At 39.3% G+C, this 21,204-nt stretch overlaps 1 protein-coding gene across 1 annotated transcript in view; it reads left to right on the top strand.

The window, feature by feature from the left end:
* The window catches only part of LOC134528943 (anoctamin-7-like), an 86,546-nt gene extending 68,483 nt beyond the window's left edge, over nt 1–18,063 (top strand). The window contains exons 16-18 of the mRNA XM_063362611.1: nt 10,536–10,760; nt 15,363–15,494; nt 17,442–18,063. Of these exons, the coding sequence (XP_063218681.1) occupies nt 10,536–10,760; nt 15,363–15,494; nt 17,442–17,696 (612 nt within the window). The 3' untranslated portion in view covers nt 17,697–18,063. The remainder of the gene's footprint in view (nt 1–10,535; nt 10,761–15,362; nt 15,495–17,441) is intronic.
* The last annotated feature ends 3,141 nt before the right edge of the window (nt 18,064–21,204 follow it).

Here is a 21,204-nt window from a genome sequence, read left to right as displayed (position 1 = left end):
GCTAATCTCAGGAACCACTGGTCCGATTTGAAAGGTTCTTTCAGTGTTGGATAGTACATTTATCGAGGAAGGCTATAGGTTATATTATATTATCAACAACATAAGGGATCCTTAATAAAAGTCCAATTTAGAATCAAATGCGTTGGAGGGGGTTAGATACAACATGCAATACACGTACGAAGTGTGTGTTGACAATGCCGCAGGAGCTATAAGTTTATTTCCTATTGCCTATTAATATCGTTGCCATGCACTAGATGCCTTATCATTCTTAATTTTCCTATACAAGTAAAAAACACCCATGTGATATTAACAACGAAGCAATCAGTTCCCTCATAAGAGTTCAATTAGTAAATAAATAATTTTTATCACTTTAAATCGCAAATCTAAACTATTGTTTTTTTTTCCTCTCTCTGTGTTTAATTTGTTTTTTATTGCCCTTTTTTCAAGTATATATATTTTACAGACTTGAAACTTCACAGTAATGTTCCTTATGTTACGCAGGATGACATTTTCCGAAAATTAGATCCCATGGGTGGTTAAAACCAGGCAACAGTGGGTACTTTATCTGCATGAGAACAGGATTTTGCATTGTTCATGCCTTCTGCGTCTCCATGGCAACGGGCATCGCGCGGCAGTGGCGTACCCACATGGAGGGGCATGTATAATGAGCGGCGCAAGAGTGATCTGCCTGTAGACTGCCGTAGCGAAGTACGGGTATATCAGTTGTACGTTGCGTGCACGAGTCGGGAAACCATCGGTGCTGTTAATTTTCTCTCCGGTACATTATACAGCATTGTAATAAATTTTCACAGAAATTTTTTAATTTACCATTACTGTAAATGGGAGATGTGGCTTAATTTTTTTCATTAGTATAGCCGTGCGATGCCGGGTCGGGCAGCTTGTGTGTGTATAAGGTTAGGTTGGTGTTTGGTTCATCAAAGGATAACTCGGGCTGGAAGGGGGTAGCGGAGCATAACGGGATCTAGTACTAACCTCGGCTGTAGAATGCTGTAACCTATCGGGAATTTTCCGAGACTGCAACAACTTGTCCTCTTGCTTTGACAAAGGTCAGTTTTTCGCTGAACCCTGTGTTTTTTCTCAGTTCTTTAGTGTTCACCAAGTTTTCTATGTTTAGTTGCAATATTCAAGATAATCTTATATACAGTAAGTCAGTGGCGCAGCCAGGATTGGGTTTTGGGGGGGGGGGGGGGTTTCATTTTCAAGACAAAATAAAGAAAAACAATTTACTGTTTATAATTAAAATTTAACACTTAGGATACCTTTAAAGGAAAAAAATAAAAACTTTATAACATTCTTACAATTTATCACATGGGATACCAACAAATAAAACATAAACCATTACAATATACATTACAATATATCACATAGTATACCAATAACAAAAACCTGAAAACATTATAACATAATTACAATTTAAAACGTAGGATTTAGGATTCCAATAATGAAAAACCAATCTTGAAATCATTACAACAGATAATTTTTTATTGAAGTAAATTATTAGCTGCTGTTATGATTCTGACAAATTAAGAAACTTGAGTACATACATTGCAGATTTTACCGCAGTCGGATGTTAAGACGCCTTGGTTTTTTGGCTAAATTGTCAAGTACCTCTTCTGCCGATACTGAAATGTTGTCATGTATGTATATCAAAGCGAGCCCATTCAGACGATCTTCTCCTGTTGTGTTTCTCAGGTAAGTTTTCAATAATTTTAATGTTGAAAATGACCTTTCGCAAGTGCATGTTGTGACAAGGAGAGTGGCCATTATGGTGAGAAGATCGTGCACAGTTGGAAACATGTTTACATTGCATTTTTGCAATGCATCAATGGCACTTTGTGGAATTTGCTTCAAACTCTGAACAAAGTGCACCCATAGGATGACCTCCCCTTTGATATCAGTAGGAAGATCATAAAATTCAGCCAAATTCATCAGTTCTCTGACAGTTTCATCTGGAATGGGAAACCCTGCTGTACCAGGACCTACTGCAGCTAAAAGGGACTGAAAAGGTTGAAGTAGTTCTTTGTGAGAAAGAAATTTGTCATCAATGGTTGACACCGTCTCATCCAAAAAAGGAATATAAAATGATCTCCTGTAATATTCCTCTGGAGTGTCAGCTGGTGTGTTGCACCTTAGCATTTGACGAACTACAACACGGAGCTGCACAACTGCTACACTAAATTCTCTACAGACATCTGAAGCCTTTTTAAATATTGTGTGGAAACATTCCTCAGCATTTTGGCGCATGTTTTCCAGTGAGGCCTTCAGACTCATTGCAGAGTTTACTGCAAGTCTGAGATCCAAATTTACAGTTTGAAGGTACTTGCTGAGTGGTAATGTAATTTCAAAAACAGACTCTATTACATACAAGGCAATAAGAAAATCACAATTGCATATCGCACATGCAAGCATCCTTGCATCTGTAGCTGTCTTTCTGTCGCTCCATAACCCTGCAATCACGTCCAGAGCTGCCAACATAGGCTCAAGCAATTCAATAAAGGAGCGAAGAGAATCATGTCGTTCAACCCATCGAGTAGGACACATTCTTTTCAGTTTCTGTGCCCTAGGCATCTCTTGCATTTTATTGATTTCGTCTTGAAGTACATTCTGCCTTTTTGGGAATTTAAAAAAGTTCCATGCAGTTTCAATAGTTCCCATGCAATTTCTTATTTGTGGTAAGTTGCAACCTTGAGACAGTGCAAGGTTGAACGAGTGCGAAGAACAATGAACATACTGGGCTTTCTTGTGTTTTTGCTGAACAATTGCTTGGGCACCTCTCAAAGCACCACTCATAGCTGCTGCCCCATCATAACCTTGGCCGACCAACTTTTTTGTTTCTAGCCCCACTTCATCCATTGTTGTACAAATTGTGTTTGCTAAGCCAGCCCCAGTACAATCCTTTACTGAGATGAACTGCAGAAATTCTTCATGAACTACGAAATTTTCTACAAATCTTGCACACACTGCTAGTTGAACTGTTCCACTTACATCTGTTTTTTCGTCACACATTATTGAAAAAAACTTAGCTTGATTAACTCTTTCAACCAATTTATTTAGAATTATGACATTCAGGGATGATATAATTTCATTCTGCAACTGCCAGCTTATGTATGTGGCATTTGAACCTCCTATTGAAAGGTGTTCCTTTTATGCCTGATCTCCAGCCTCAGCTCGAAATTTTAGAAGAGACCTAAATTTACCTTCACCTTTCTTAGGAGGCTCTTCCAAATTAAGGGGTCCTGAATCTTGATGGCCTCTAAATGCAATGCCTAACCTGGCAAGGAAAATAGCAGTCTCAATAATAGGTTTAAGGCACTCTCGATTCCTTTCAATCTGTGACTTAAGTTCTCTGTCCAGACTAATGTCTACACTTTCTTTCAAACCTGTGTAAGTTGCCAGAAAGTTGGCAGCTCTTTCCATACATTGTGCATGATACCGAGTGTTAGCATGTTTGTTAAATTCAGATTTTGCATCCTTCCAATCTCTGAATGGCTTTTTCACTAATTGTCCTGCATATGAAGACTGATGCCCTACAGTAGTAGCAAATAAGCTGCTGTACTTACAGTATGAACCATCCTGTTCTGGTGAGTAGACCAACCATCTCCACTGTGTCATCCACTTCAGCTGGAATTTCAGATTGCGTTTTCCTGATGGTTTGAATTTGAAGTTGAAGTCTGGTGTCCATGGGCTTTCTAATAGATCCTTCCTAGTTGCATCATCCATCTGAAATATTACATATAAATATTTGGACATAATGTTCATGTCAATTAAAAATACTCAGAAAAAATGTAAAAATAAAATAGTACTTACAGGCTTGCTCATGGCTAGTCCAAAATCCTTTGAAGATGGGGCAAATAAATTCCCCAGTTGAGATGTGTCCATTTTTTCGTTCGAAAACTTGGATGTGCTAGCATGTGGAAAGGAGCTGATACTCGATACATCTTTCTGCTGTTCAATGTTGGCTGTAGATGTCATGGCCATGTGTTCATTTCTAGAATCCTATGGACAAAGAAAAACACCAATATTCCAAGCCTGTAGCGTAGTTCAAATGTCGCATCAAAATATTAAATTAAACCACTTCCATAGTGTTTCCTCAAAAGAATTAATCTATGATGGACTTCAAACATTTTCAATGACGTAATTTTGAACAACGCGCCCAATATTATTAATCTCCGACCCCCGCGTTTGCCAGCAACAACAAAAACTCGCGCATCGGCAGTCTGGGTTTGAGATTATATTAATTTTTATGCAAAACTTAAATATATTAATTACAATTATTTGCGATGGAATTTAGAATAATATGTGAAGCTATAATAATATAAATAACAAGAAAACAAAGTAAATAATAAGGATGTTCGTCCTAACCTAACTTGGTTACAATAACAAAACTTTGGCTTATCTATTGGGCGTTCAATAACTAACCTGATTAATTTTACATTGAAAAGTATTTTTAACAAGATGATTAGAGTCTCGTTTTAAATAACACAATAAACTATCACATGAGAGAAAATGCAATAAAATAATTATAATAATAAATTTTCGGTAACCAAATGCTACAATCTAAAAACATTATAACTTATCCTTCAACCAAAATTTGACACCAACTTATAACTGCAGTAGCAGTAGCCTAGGTACTTACGATCGCTATTCCTAAAGGGTTGGCTTCTGATGCTGTTGCGGCTGAATCAATGTTTTCTCTTTTGCATTTTTTTGCTTTTATTAAAAACTTGTACATGATTATAACAGTGATAAAACCATCAGTGTAATATGAGATTGCAGATAGATAACAGTTTGTTAGAAGATGCTCACAGAATGAACAATATCAGTGGCTGTCCTAGCGACGCCAAGTGCATTCGCTCACCATCTATTGGCAATATATTGAACTACGGCTAGCAAACACTTGCTACACAAAGACCAGCCAACTCTACTCTGTTAAGCTGGATGAATATCCGCCATCTTGGATTTTTATTTAATGACTGTAAATAATGTAGCCTGTTAGCACTGTAGACGTACTGATTTCTCGGCATTAATAGTTTTTTACCATTATTATTTTGGCTCTGGGGGGGGGGGGGTTAACACCCAAAACCCCCCCTCGCTGCGCCACTGAGTAAGTCTCAAAATTTATTTCTCTCATGGATAGCAAGCATAAATAATACCTACCTTAAGCAATATTTTAACGTATTAATTTAAGACAGAATGTGGTGTATTGGAAGTGTTATCTGCTTGTAACCTCTTTCATGTAACTGGCGCACATTGGGTTGGGGCAAAACGGGGTAGAACCCCATTCTGCCTGGAGTAATATTTGAGCATTGTAGAAATAGATTTTATTTAACATTTATATATGGTTCAAATATATGTAAGATAGACAAACAGACAGCTTAAATCATCATAATCCATGAATAATGCTGTTACATCAGTAATTTCTGGTGAAATGGGCTACAAAAATGCTGTACTACAGTTTTATGTGCCTTTGTCGACTTTAGGAAATTACATAAAAAGAGAAAAACTTATAAAGACTATTTTTTTAGAAATGTCGGGACAAAAATTTGTGAATGATTTTTTTCTAACGAACGGGCATTAGAGTTGGTAGATTATCATAAAAACATGGAAAAATAATTTTTTGTTTAATCATGAAAGAACTGCGCCTGTTTGCGTACCAGCTAGTGGAATGTAATGGTATGAGCAATCGTTTCATTGGCTTGGACGGTATGGCAGGCCAAGATTGGGTGAAAAGATTTCTGTGATATAAACTTTAAGAGTTAGAACTATGGTATTTAATAAAGTAGCTGTAGGAAACTCTTTCAGTATTCCGGCAGATGTTATTGATAAGTACAAGGCAACAGCTTCCCAAATATTTAAAGTCGATTAACCAAGCATAACTGGCAATCCAAAAGCAAACTCTAAGGTTATTGCTACCAAAAGCCAGCGGTAAGTTATGATAGTGACGCTAACAGAACATGAGGAAACAGTAACTGCAGAAATAAGTTTTTCTGCATCAGTTTTGATTTTCCCTAAGAAAAGAAACCGAAAAGAGTTCAAGACAGACTTGCTATCTGGTTCATGGGCGGATGCAAGTGATTGAGGCTGGATAACTTCGGAATTGTTTGTGTTGTGGTTCAATAAGTTTTGTAAAGTTAGCTAATGCCAGCAAAAAGTATCTTGTTCTCCTCATTCTGGGGGGTCACTAGCTCACACAAGAAATCTTCAAATCAAAGACATGACCAGGGAAAAGTGTGTAGTTCTGCTGTATTTATCTCCACTTGTGTTACATAAGCTGCAAACCTTACATGTCGCTTTCATGAAACCTTTGAGTCTCTATTATGAAGAAGAGGTTATAAAATGGCTAAGGTGCAATCCATAAAAGTCATAACATGTGCTAAATTTCATCCCTGTTTGGTACTGCTCATGTTCACGCAGCTTCGATGAAACAGGCATCATGGTGTTCGAAAATAAGGAGGAATTTGGCCTAAAAATATGAGTGTTTTCACAGAGTACATTTTTCCAGCTGCAACAGCTGGTATACCATTACCAGAGGCCCACCGTCCTCCAGAAACAGAAATCAAAGCTGTAGGAAGTGCTAATGTGGAAAGTTGCGAGGAAAATAACTCCACAGTTGAAGATGTTCCTGTTGAGCCACAACGTTCACGGATGCCAGAGACTCCCTTGTTGATGGTTGTTAAAACTTCTGCATTTCTTTCCGTGTTATCAAGATGCATTTGCCAGTTCCAAACAAAAGTGGAGCAAAATACAAAAAGGATGAATGGCAAAAGAAGAAAACCTGCAATTCTTGTTTCTTCTCTATGCATAAATGATTTGTAATAGTCTATTTATAACAGAGATGCTTAAAAAATAGATGGAAGAAAATGCCAAACTTATTTCTAACTCAAGATCATTAAAAGACAAGAGAAATGCTAAGAAGAAGAAAAAGTACATAGACTAGCGAAAAAACTGACAATGCCAAAAAAAGGAAATTAATATTAATCCTTGCCCTTCAGAAAAATAATACCAATACCGAAGAAAAGGAAGAAACTACTTATCCTTAGGCCTAATGTGGGTACTTTTACTCAAACATAAAATGAAGGTTGGGTGTCATGTGCAAATTGCAAAATGTGGTCGTAAACCTTTTGTGCTGGAATAAGCTGTAATCATGACGCAGTTGTTCATACATTAAACTTTAGCAAACATTAATCTTGACTTCTTAAGCACCCCAATTTACAGCGAATTCCGACCCACTTTATGGTCATAAGCAATGTGAGTATTAGGGTAGGTCAGTGATTGGTTTAAAATTCTACACATGTTTGGTAAACTTGGTGGTCTTAAGCAAAATGAGTTTTAAGGTGAGTTGTGTTTCGTTTAAAATACTGTACATTATGGCTCAATAAGCGATATTAAGCAAAATGTGTTATAAAGTGGGTCTGTGGTTGGTACAATATACTGCGCTTGCTAACACTATTGGCATAAGGTGGATCGGTGTTTGGTTATACATACTGCACATGCCGGCACTTGGTGGTCATAAGCAACGTGAATATTAGGGTGGGTCGGTTTTTGGTTCACAATACTGGACAAGCTGGAACTTGGCGGTCATATGCAGTGATTTAGATGGGTCGGTGTTTTGTACAACCTACTGTACATGCTCGTTCACACAACTTGTGTATTAAGGTGAGTCAGTGTTTGGTTTAAGATACTGCAAATGCTGGTTCACTTGGTAGTCTTAAACAATGTTTGTGTTGCCCCCCTATAGAGGTAACCTGAAGAAGGCCTTATTAGAGCGAACACTTAAACAGTGTTGTGAGAAAAACACGAAATGTTTACAAAGTCAAATAAACGACCACTCGTGTATTCTTGAAGATAAGTACAGATGCGTGCGATTACTGGGAGTTTTCCACAAACTTAAACAAAGTAATGTTAAAGTCAACAGAGTGTCTAACCTTATCATGAATACAAACAAATTATCTACACAATTCTAAAATGAAAACTTATATTGGTTCCAGGGCCGGTGCTAGGTCAATTGGCGCCCTAGGCGAAAAACCTTAATGCCCCCCCCCCTCCACGGACACCACAAAAAAAATTTACTTGCCTCAAAATACATCACGTAAGCCTAAGATTTTGTCAACAATCAAATGTAAGCAGGCTTGTGTTTTTTTTTACTCTTTTACTTATTACAAATCATAAACAGGTCACCGTGGACTTTAAATAATTACTTATATCAATATAAACATTCCAAACTGTTACAAAAATCCTTTTTCATGTAGTTTCAAAAATCGTTAAACATATTATATCAGCTGTTATGTGTCGTGCTGCGCCGCCCCCAGATACTTGGCGCCCTAGGCGGTTGCCTAGTTCGCCTATATGGTCGCGCCGGCCCTGATTGGTTCGTCATCGTGAAGTGAAAAAGTTCAATTAATACAATAGTAAAAAAATTACAACTATCCTCCTAAAAGTCTTAATGGAGCCTTAAAGCAACTTGGTGACTGTGGCTCTGAAACAACAAAGTATTAATAGTTACTGAAATATTAAAATTCTGCACGTTCGTTACACCAAACACTTGTTATATTGCACCCTTTATCAAACTAGCTCATATTAGATATGTATGATTTGAAAACGAAAATTACACAAACGTGAACCCCTCGGTTAACCGGGTGGTGACTCGTTGGACACTCGCATTAAATATCGTGTAAATTCAGGTTCCACTCCAGGGCCCCACTGCAGCGAGTCGTCTCGTAGTCGTAGTACTGCCGTGTAGCGCACTCCTACCTACCGACGATCAACGTGGACTTTGGTGGCATGGACTAAGTGTGGAACACCAAGTTCCGAAGATGACTTCCATGTCTGGGCGAAAGAGCAGCCACGCCCCACTCTTCACGTGACCTGTCACACTCATATTGGAGAATGACCATAATGAAAACCCCTTCACATTGTTCCCTTTTTCGAAGCTCTGACAGTGACATGAACTCGTCACACTTCACCAGTTTCAACTTCGTCGAAAACCCAAGTTCAAAGTATTTTTTAAAGTCAAAATCGCGTTATTATTGCACTGCCATTTTATGTCAGCCACAGCCCAAGTCACACACTAAGTCATCTTTATAGCCCCCGGCGACATGTGCCCTTATATAATAAATAATCTCTTCCACTCGCTCACTCGCACTCCCTCGACGAGTAACAAATAAGTCGTCGACGAGTATTTTCGTACCTTGGTTGCAACTTGCCCTTACCCAAATGTCGCAATTCCACTCAGTGGTTTTTTCAGTAATTTCTCGCTCAGCGAATAACTATTCGATCTGTGAGTAGCATCGAATAGTCTCTGAACGAGTGACATGTTACCTCTTCTTTCGGCTATCTCCTGTTGGCACCTCGACATTGATCGAGATAAGTCCGAACTCACTAGCAAAAAAAGTTAAAGTCCAGCTTACCCACTTCTGAGGCTAAGTCCAACATACAGCTCAGTGTAGTGTCGGGCAGAGTGACGTTCCTGGTTGATGTGGCGACGGACAGCCTGACAGCAGGGTGGTGTCGGGGGTGTCGGGTGTGAGAGCTTCATCATCCCCCGCTCCGAAGACTCTGAGCACTCTGAGCACTCTGAGCACACCCTGGACTTTATATACTCATTGGGCTGTTATCCACTTCGTTGTCGAACCATCCAGAAGTATTAAGTTACTTTCCCCCCTCTGCGGGAGGAAGGAGGGGTGATGAATTCAGGTCACAAAGCACGTGGTTCCCTCTCCACCCACACGACTCGGAAGAGCCTTGAGGTAGCTGTAGATGATGCATGTCAGAAAGGTAGGCCACCAGAAACTTCTCGCTGTTCTGCCATTATAATCATGATTAGAGACTAACTTCCAAAACATCGTCGGAATCATTATTACGTTGCGAACGGTGAAAACCAACAGCAACAAGTGTGTTGAGTAGGTTTCACCTGTTCTAGACCGAACCGCCATCTTTTATTTTTGAATACTCACTTCCAGGAGCGCTAGTTTTACATAGTAAATATGTTGTCTGCTAGAGAGGCTGTTGCCATCTTGTTTCGCTCTGTTCATGTTTGGAGAAGAAGAGTGGCAAATATTTTGACTCAAGGGCAGGAGGAGAGATGTGTCAGAATGAAAAACAATGGCGCTTTTTGTGGTTCTTTAAGGAACGCAAACAGCACCCCAAAATACAATCATCGTTATTTTATTTTGGTTTTAAGTCCCTAATTTAACGATGCCGAAAAACACTGTTTGGGCTTCTATTTGAACCAGTTCTCAGAAGGACATGAACATTTCGAGATATTATTTGGCAAAAGACTAGACTGCAAAAAACTGATACATTTAATGACCTCTGCATTGGTCCATGGTATATTTGACGCTCCCTGAATGACAATAAGTCAATAACAAATTGGCAAACAGTGTGTTAACCAATCTCGATAGAAGGTACGATGTGGTAGCAGCCAATTAAAAAATTATACTTTTCGGATTTTGTACAAGAACGTGGAGTCTATCCTGGTTACAGTACTCTACTTATGAATGATATTTGGTTTGCAGGCGTTTCTGATTGCTTTCACGTCCGAGTTCCTGCCGAAGCTTCTGTACCAGTACGAGTACGACTGGAACCTCGTCGGCTACATCAACTTCACCCTGGCGTACGCCCCGAACCACACCATGAAGGAGCAGTGTCGCTACAGGGGCCTTCGTGACAACGAGGGCAACCACACGTCTTTCTTCTGGCGGCTGCTGGCGGTGCGCCTGGCTTTCGTCATCATCTTTGAAGTGAGTTTAGTTTTGCGGTGGTGGCGAGCCTGATATATTTATAACATAGGTATAAACACAATGCAGGTGTCAAAAATACATGGCCAAACTATTTGTACATAATACGCAGAACATGTGTTGGGATTATTGCCAACAAAATTAAAATAAAATAAGTAAGATTGTTAATATATTCGTCCAACAATATAATAATACATTAAATTCCATCTCGTTGGCACACAACACAATCCCCGTCAGTAACCTTTGTCAAAGCGCACACAGGACATTGACAAATATTGAGTTTGATTATTTACACATACACTAAAAGTGACACAAATATTTACTAAATGGCAGCCGGCAATGTTTTGAACTTACCTTGAATAAACATTACGACTTAGTAAGATTAAAGTTTACATGCTCTCAACGGAGATAAGCTGAAGGAAAACAGTACTTTATCACATTTTGCTTCTACTCTGAAATCTTTGGTTCGTATCAAAACTTAACTTTATTTTGATAATATTTACAATAACTAGGCCTGATGTCCAAAGTTTCTCGTCAACAGAAGCTATACAATTTGTGTGTTTAAATTCAACTGCCAGTTTTGCCAATTATTTAGTAGTGCTGAATTCCCCACCGACTACATGGACTTACCCTAGAAGATTACTCGCCTTATGTTGGCCTGCCTGCACCCACCTGCTGCTCCGTCGTTGATCTCCCGCCTTCCGCGGCTAGTTCCTCGGTTGCTCCGCTCAGGTTCTCCTGGCTGGGTGAGTTGGCTCCTTCACTGGGTCTACGCGGAATTTGCAGCGAGTCCCTCAGCTGTTCGGCGCTGATTCGGCTCACCTAGCGAGTTCACTGCTCTCCTCCATTCACCCTCTGGATTGGGCAAATCGCCACTCACCTAGTCCACACCATCCCGGTAGCCCCCTTTAGAGGCTGTCCTCTCGATCTGGTGGCTCGTCCCACGTGATTAAACCTGCTGGGCGAGTGCGAGTTTCTCGTGTTGTCATCCTCAATTACTGTATTTCTTTTGCCAGTGCCCACTCGCTGACCGAGAAAACTGGCGTTCGGGCTCGCTGACAGCGCCGACCAACCAGCCAGGCTCGACTGGGACAGGAGCGAGCAGGGACGAGTCACACTCGCAGTTCCACTTGCCATGCCAACTCCTGCACTCGCTCGACGAGTAGTCCGGGGATCCCGACTAAATTATCCTGCAGTGGTTTGATCGCGATGCCCGCCAGCCTGCTGTTCGTTGGCGACTCGTCGTTCCTGCATGGCTCCTTGGCCGCTTTTTCTTAACCTAACAAGAAACTAAGTGTATTTGTAAAAGGGGTCCGGGTTAGGGAGGGACCTAGGTGCGTCTCAAGTTGAAGCCTACATGCCTAGTCATGCTGGGATTAGCCATACAGGGAAGGGTCGCATGCATCGTGTGCTAGGAGGGGATTGGCCAGCCATGACAGCGATTGATGCCATAACTAGCACCCCTAACTCGTAACTAGAGACTATAACTGGTTAAATTGGGCACAGGTAAAACCTGCATAGAACAAGGAAAACCCTGCGCACAGACATGCGGGGTGCAAATTTGCATGCATTAAGTGTAGGAGATTACATGAAACAAAGGATGGTCTGGATGAAGAATTGATCAGAGTAGAAAAGAGTCCTCCATGCGGGGGTGGGGGAACTTAGACTCAAGGTCAGCTTTCGTATTTTATCCAGTTCTGGGTTTGAATAACCATGGACGCTAGCGCCCCTGATGGTGGATGGCTGCATTCACCAGCAACCCAGCTTCCAGCAGCACCTCAAACTAAAGAAAAAGACAAAACCATCTTTAGAAACCAGGCACTAAAAAATAACATGTTTCACAACATGTACGCCCTGCAGAGTCCATCTCCTTGGGTCGGAGTCTCGTATGTCTTTTTTTTCAAAGGCTGCTCGACCTCTGGCTGGGTGGCTACTCATACCTGCCGACCTGATGACGTTAGAGTTATTTGTTTCGATTCCAGTACATTAAAATTTGGATTACACAAAGCGAGTTTTCAACAATTTACCGCTTATTATACTTCACAAACTATGTGTAATTGGCCAGGAGATGGTGTTACTGTAACGGGCGTATGCCCCGTTAAAGTACACATATGCTCAGAAATTCTTCTGTTTATCGCTTGAGCCGTTTCAGTGGACAATGTTTACGTTCTTTAAAAGGTTCTTGCAGTGGGGAAGAGTGATTTAAAACTTTTTTTGAACAAGTGCCATTACTGGCTTATAATGTATGTCATAGAGAAATCTCAATAATTGACCAAAAAATATGACTAGGGATGTCTCCAGGGCAGTTCAAGCCAGGCAATCGCCCAGGGCCTCGCTACAGTCGGGGCTCCACGCCAATTTTTAATTTTTTTTAAAATTTGTTTGTCCAATGTCTTGCTTAAATAGAGACATTAATGGCAAAAGTGAAAATAAAATTTCATTAACATGAAACTTAAGTGTTGGTCAATAAAAATTTCAATTCATGAGATTATATTAGAAAAACTTGCTAAGTGTTTGTTGCCACATATAATTACGCTATTCCACCGGAATTTTATTGTAAGCATTATAAGACCGACCCGAGGATAATTTATTAGGAAAGAATATCAACCTTTCTTCAGATAAATTAGCAAAACCATCGTCAAATTTCAAGTTATCGGATGGCTTAATATTTTGTTTGAAAGAGTTTTTTTTTTTTTTTTAATTTTCCGCAGGCAGGAAGGTCTCCATAAAAGTAAATAGCCCAGGGCCCCGCAAATTCCAGGGACGCCACTGAATATGACTACACAAACACACAGAAAACAAGCCAAAATCAGCAGAGGTCAGAAATGCATAGACAGCATAGAAAATTACGTGGAAGGTATTAGTCAGAATGTACTGTTGTTGCTACGAGTCGTAAAAGTTTTTAATGCGAGGGTGAGGAAGACCATCTTTAAAGGGGTTCGTGGAGAAGTAGGGGAGGAATACCATTTGGTCACGCACCGCCTCAGTACTTCGTGCTGTTCTAAAAACATCTCGCTTCATTTATCGTTTTTAATAATGTAGTGACAAACGTCCAAAGCGATTTAATAGATTTATATACAGTAAATTAGAACCGTTATTATAATGGTAATAATAACATTTAATGAAGAGGCCTAACGTAAGTTTAAGTTAGAATTTAGCAGCCTAATGTTTGCAGGACAGGTGTTAACCTACTGGCATGTTATTGTGTAGGGGCGTGGTTTCACCACCGGGGTGGTTCGTCACGATAAGGGGGAAACTAGGCAATATAAAAGCGACTCTTTAAGATGTTTGGTAAGAACAGTAGTTACACACGATATATCAAGTGCACGGTATATGATACACCAAACATGTGGTTTACATTTTAGATATTGCCTCATATGTAATACATACACTGTATTTGTCACCAAAGATATCTCATTTCTGTACATTGTTCAGGTTGCACAAAATTATTAACTTAAAAATATCAAATAAGTTAATTTTAATTATTATTTATGCTACCTTTCCATAAAAGCTTGAAAATGGTGGGATGGAAAGTGAGCACCCCTCCCCCTACCCTTTTTCATTAAAGACGTGCCCGTCTCTGACTAAGGCGAGAAAGTAATTCTCAGTTTTCATGTAATTGTGTAATACGTCACTTGTTAAATCACAAAAGGCCCCCTAACGACATGATATTCAGTGTTACAGTAGGTATGTTTTGAAACACTTCTACCGAGCGCTCGTGAATTGCGTCTGATGCCGCAGTTTAAATAATATTTTCCGTACTCGTCTGTAGCCTAGTGATTTCAAGCCAGCTGCTTACCCAATATGGTTGTCATTATCCACTACACCACCACATGGCTTTTAATTAAAGCCGCGCATCTGTAGCTTAGTGTTTTCAAGCGAGTTGTTAACTCAGTGTGATTGGCATTGTCCACTACACCACCACATGGCTCGTAATTAAAGCCTCGCATCTGTAGCTTTGTGTTTTCAAGCGAGTAGCAAACCCAGTATGATTGTCATCTACTACACCACCACATGGATCGTAATTAAAGCCTCGCATCTGTATCTTAGTGTTTTCAAGCGAATTGTTAACCCGGTGTAGTTGCCTTTGTCCACTACGTCACTTCATAGCTCGTAATTGGAACTTCGCATTTGTAGCCCAGTGGTTTATAGCCAGCTGTTATCTCAATGGGATTGCTTTTATTAACTGCACGGCCTTCATAACACTGAACTGAAACTTTGTGTATGTTGCCTAGTAGATTCAAGTCAGCAAATCCAGTGTGATTGGCTTTATCAACTATACCATCTTCATGGCTATGATTTGAAACTTTACTTCTGTAGACTAATTGTTTCAAGCCAGCTATTAATTCAATGTGGTTGACTTTATCCTCTACACCACCTTCATGGTTCTGATTTCAATCTTCGCGTCTATAGCCTAGTGGTTTCAAGACAGCTAGCTGTTAACCGAATGTCTTGTCGAACATGTGAAGCCTTCCTGTGTAAACCATTTTGTTTCAATAGGTATAACCAAATTCATTCAATCACAATAACTCAAGAGTTCGTATTCCCGTAGCCTAGCAAGGACGTCAGCAAATATAAGTTTTTGTTTCTATTTGTTCTCTACAGCATGTCGTATTTGGAGTGTGCCGACTGATTGATGTGTTGGTGCCTGACATACCAGAGAGCCTGGAACTGAAAATTAAGAGGGAACGGTATTTAGCTAAACAAGCACTGCAAGATTCCGATGCCATCATGAAAGTAAGTAGTAAGTAATATCTTCACTTGTACGTATGTGTAACCAAGAATGGTATAGATAAGTTATCCTGCAAGAACGCTCATAATGTCAATTAGCTTTTAAATGCTGCTTAATCATTTTAATTAAAACTGACAATTAAAATGTGTATTTATCAATACTTTGCTAAAAACAAATGTCCATTATATAACTATCTAATTTTTAAGAGATTTTATAATTATATTTGTGGTGTTTGATTTTGCTTACCATAATTTATACTGTTGTATCAGCCTTTTATCATGGGTATACCACAGCATCTGTACATGCGTTCAGCTTGGATGAATGTGCTGGCGATGTTAAATGAAGGTTGTGCAGTTTGGTCTGGATGTAATCAAAGTTTATTTTACATCCAGTATAGAAGATCCGGTGTATTTCAAAATAATGAGTGCCTGATTAAGAGCACTAATTAAGAGTTTTAAACTTACCTAATTGTGAACGAAAGTGACATGGATAAAACAAGTTACTATTACAATATCTACACACTACACGCATTTAAGAAACGTGTGACTCTTCAAAACACGTAACATTGGACTACTAAGAAAACATTTATGATTCTGTCCTTGACTACCTGCCAAGATGCATGCAAATATTAAAAAGAACTTTGTTGGGCAAGAACTAAGGTAATGAAGGAGAACTTCAATAAAATTATGTTTCAGGGTATAAGAGCTCTTTAGAATATTGAAAAAAGTATTATTAAAATGTATAAATAAATCTTATAATATTTACTCCAATGAAATATTTTCACTTCAAACACTGGAAAACTAGAAATCTTGAGCGTGTTCGCCTCTAGGATGACTATGAAAACAGAGCAGACAATTCATGCCACTGTTGGTTTCCACATGTCCCTAAAAAAAACTGTGTCTTTCAAGCAGTTTCAACTAAAGGTACTTTTGTTCTCTAGGTCATAATACATAAAAAGTAATAAAAATTTAAGGGAGAAGTGTCACTACGTGGAACATTTTTTAATAGTAACAGTATCGGTAATAAAAAGTAATACACGGGCAGAAGCCACATTTTAAATAAATTTTCTCTCAATTCGGTACATAATTTTGCTGAAATTATCCAATTGGTTTTGAGGAAATTTAACACGATTTAATACGTGTCGTGAAGTTATATTCACGAAATTCATCACTATGATGTGCTACATCGTGCACACTTTTATTTTCGCATGCATCGCTCTGAAACTACTCTACGTGAACGAAATTCGGGCGCAGCTAGTCTAGTTTTCAATAAAAATGGCATCAAATATCCATAACATATAGGAATGTAATAATATGTTGCTACCCCTTATTATTTTCTCATATTATTATTTTCTGATTTTCATCAAAAAATTTTCACAAGGATTATAAATTCCATACAATAAAACATTGTCCACGGAATTGTAGCTTTTGAAGGTTTCGATACTTTACAGAAATAAAAAATAATAATTTTATAATGAACTGAGCTAGGTTGTAAGTGACCTTTATAAACTCTACTTAAGTTCCCATAAGTTATCACCTCCCGAAACACATATTTTCGTTTGAGTCTCCAAACGACCTGTAAACTAATGATATGGCACTACATCCTTCAGTGTAATTACTTTCTAGTTTTAACGTGTTTTTTTTTTCAGTGAGTTCACATTGAATAACAATGATGATAAAATGTTTTCTGTTGCTAAACATAAAAATTATTTTTAATCCTTTTATTTTTCCATCTCTAGTTTTCCTTCTCTATTATTCTGTGTGTCTCCAGCAGAAGTTTGGCGTGTAACTCCTACTCGTGGTTTGTGCTCATACATACCATGGTGTATAAATATATCTGTCTTTCAACTGTGCATAAACATTGTCTCCGGAACTCGTACAAACCAACCACGACGTGTTGTTAAACTATAACGTTCACTCATAACGTCTATTGTTGGTTGGTTTTGTTCGCAGGTAGCGAACCAGAAAGTCGGCAATAGCGAAGGCTTGGAGAGCAGCAAAGGCATGATACTCGACCTGACGTCAGACCTCGGGAAAGCCACGAGCCAGTCGTCTGTTCGTCTCTCGAGCTACATTTTTGACACGAAGAACACCACGTCCACAGACTCCGAGAACACCAACTTCACGGAGGCCTCGGCGACTCCGAAACTCGTGGCGCGCCACCGCAAGAACACAGATTCCAGTGACGCCGGCCAGAACAGTACATGATGTCATCGTGCCGTCCTTTGAATGTTTGGTGTCTACTACTGCCTTTGAAGAGTCAATAACTGTATCTTTCTAGCACTTCCAATCAACTACGTCTCGAAAATGTTACTGTCAAATCTTCGCGAGCTGAATGTAGGGTATTTGATTACGCTTCTTATTCCAATTTATCCCTCACAGTTTAAAAATCATCGTTCATTTATAAATTCTATTTATTTTGGCAACAATGGTGATAGAAAAATGTTGAAAATGTTTTCCCAGTATGTGAGCGGCCTTCAGTGAAATAATTCGAAAAGTTTATTGCTGCAATGTAAAGCTGTTCTAATTTTCTACGAGAGTTTAGATGAAGCCAATAAAAGATTTAAAAAAATAATATTTTAATATTATATTTGACATCCTGTCCACCTCTTGTTAGTGCAATGCATTGAATAGAAAACAGAGTACATCACATGTTATCATTTCCCAGGACTCTTATGTTATGGAACGCAGTCTGCGTCAGTCAAATGCAAGCGTGTGAAGAATTAGAAAAGCCACCACATAAATGATGAAGCAAGTGCAGTCTTATGGAAGTTTTCCAGAATCATTACAATTTAAAAACACTTTTTTTTGCTTATTTTCTGATATTAGAAGCCCGTTTGCATTTAGCCACAAGTTTATAAGTGTTTTGTGTCTTCGAAAATACTGAAAAATCATTGCGAAATAAAACGTAAACATTATGTATGGTTTCAAGGTTTTGTGATGTTTCACGTTAAGAACAGACTTAAATTATTTCTACCTAATAACGTAAACAAAACAATTAAATACACATACGGTGTATCAAATTACAATTTTTTTACTTGTCTCTATGCCCATTATAAAAAAATTGATTAATTTTAAATGTCTTTTAAAAAAGCTACCTTTGTGTCGGATAAGAGCACTGAGCATTAATTGTTGTCTCTAAGTGTCGTTAAACAATAAAATAATATTTGTACATGTGAAGCAATGAAGCAATTTAATACCTAGATAAATAGTTTGATTTGACTTGGTGGTAGATGTTCGCCAAAAGTTAGACTTAACCGCGTGGCCATGCAGATGAAGGCTTCAGTCGACGGTCGGTGCATCCAGGATCGATGTGGTTAACATCTGGTAGACTTCGGGCACAATAGAGATGACGAAAGGCAATGAGGTGAGAGTGGAGCAGTTATGGAATGCACGAACAGGGGCAGGCAGGAGTACCCCAAAAAACCCACCAGCTTACTGCAGCGTCGGCCACTTTCCCCGCTTGCCAGTGTTCCGTGTTGGACCCCGCTGGTGTTGGAACCCCGGCCGCCTTGGTGGAAGGCGAGTCACCTGACCACTCAGTCACCGCAGCCCCTTTGGATCTCAGATAGGCCATTCTTTCAATCTACTTCGTTCTGGCGTAGATTTCTCAGTCCAAGTAAAATGTTCACTTCACCTTGGGGAGAAGCGGATGATTGAGCTCGTTCAAGTAGTGACGGGTAATGTTCAGATGCTAAGACCAGTTTCAGTTTTTTTTTCCCCTCGTCTCGTCTAGCAGGAATGGGGAACTGAATTCCCCAAACCCAACCCCCGCCACTCACCTTTCGCTTTATTGATAATGGCGTTGTCACTGAACCGTTATGAATTACTTTAATAGAAATTGCACTTGAACCACAGATTCAAGTTTCCTCGGTGGCCGTAGTCGCTAAGGCGTCACGCTCATTGAGGCGAGGGTCCCAACAACTGACAGACACATATTCATGAGCACTGAGTATCCAAGTGAGTTAGTAGCCGACTATTTTCTTGGTGGTTCCGTTGTCTTAAGTTTTGCTAACCTTGCAACGTAACAATGCCCTATCAAAACAAAATAATAATCATAGAGAGTTTCTTACCCTTGATACAATAAAACCATAAAAAAAAGTATTAACAAATTCAATAATGAGTATCTTTTGATCTAGTGAATGTCATAATTAGTTTTGAATTGACGTAAAACTGTATGATTGTAGTTGTATTCATAATGTTAAGGACAGACGGACCAAAATAATCTCTAAGTGTAAAACGTTACACGCGTCAGGTAGACACCTGACTCCTTACATTTTCCCATTTAAATAAAAACTAAATATACCCGCATTTATTTACAAATCTCCGTCCTCCCCAAAGGAGAACTCCCCATAAAAAGAGCTTCCACGCAGGATCCAAAGAAAAGACACACTCACGTATGCAAGCCATCTGGGAAGGTTTTAGGTGGATTTCGAAAATATACCATTTATTGCAGTCTTTATAATCTTCCGACTTCCGGAAAATGTCTACTTAGTTTTAAGTTTCATGGTCCATACAACTCAAAACCATCACTGACTCAAAAGTTTATTTACACATTCAAATGTATATATGTGTGTGTGTTTTTTTTTACAAAAGGTCTCAATGATGATGTGGAAGTTATAAAGTCTGACAATGAATTGGAAAGTGTAAGGGGAAGGAAGTGTTAAGTAGGTAACTCATAAGAGCACTCGTGCAGGAAGATATCTAACACTTACTAAACATAGGACTTATAGGGTCGAATAGTTTCCCATCCCATACGGATTGATTTTGGTGGAAGGTCAAAATATTAAATTAACTAACAATAACTAATTATAAGCTAAATTATTAAATATATATTCATTAAAAATCAGCCAAAACCTTAACATTACAAATAAACGTTATTGCCATTGCCACTCAAGAACTCTTATTATTTTCCAAATAACCAACTATCTTCCGATGTAATCACCACATTTAAAAACTAAACTTAATGCCAAAACCTGAGAAGAATTGGCCAATACCGCTGTCGTTAACTTCAAAGGCGAAAACTTAAAATTATCTTCCAGCTACAAACTCATTTAAACATTTAATCCTCCTCAATGAAGCCAGTCTTCATTGAAGGACGTAAAACCTAGGGTTAAACGATGTTAGCACCCTATACGTTTGGAACAACGTGTTTGTTGGCGCGGGCCTTCATTCCCGAATGAACCTCCTCACATGCTATCAGAGGGGCCTCTCCCACTGAGTACCTAATAGACTATAATTATATATGAGGTTCAACTTCACGAACTTCAACTTTTTACCTCGGGAGCCACGCGCGCCAAATGAGCCCTACTAACTACACGATTTACATCTTGTATTCTGCCACCTCGATCCCTGATCATGATACCACGGGCCTCCTGCACCCTAGTGACCTCCGTCCAAAGAATCTCATCGGCTCAAAACCCTACCACCCATCCTTCCAGAGCAGTCCAGCGCCACCTAACACAAATTTCATAACCGCAATTCAGGTCATATGAGTAGATCACATTTCGCACGCGCATGTGGGTGTAGCGCCAACGATTTCGCCACAGCGACACCAATAACATCGGCCAGCCAGCCAGCCGCTGAGCCAACACCAGACATCGGAACGTCAAGTATTCGTATAACAGGCCCTGCCATAATCAGTTTGCGCCACCATGTAACAAAAGAACTGAAGCACCAACGCATATTCTGAAAAAAGGAGTACCTAAAATTGCGG

The sequence above is a fragment of the Bacillus rossius genome, chromosome 2 (assembly GCF_032445375.1).
Source record: "Bacillus rossius redtenbacheri isolate Brsri chromosome 2, Brsri_v3, whole genome shotgun sequence".
In the NCBI taxonomy this organism is placed as follows: Eukaryota; Metazoa; Arthropoda; class Insecta; order Phasmatodea; family Bacillidae; genus Bacillus; species Bacillus rossius.
Note: the sequence above shows the minus strand (reverse complement) of the source record. Positions and strands in the feature narration are given on the sequence as shown.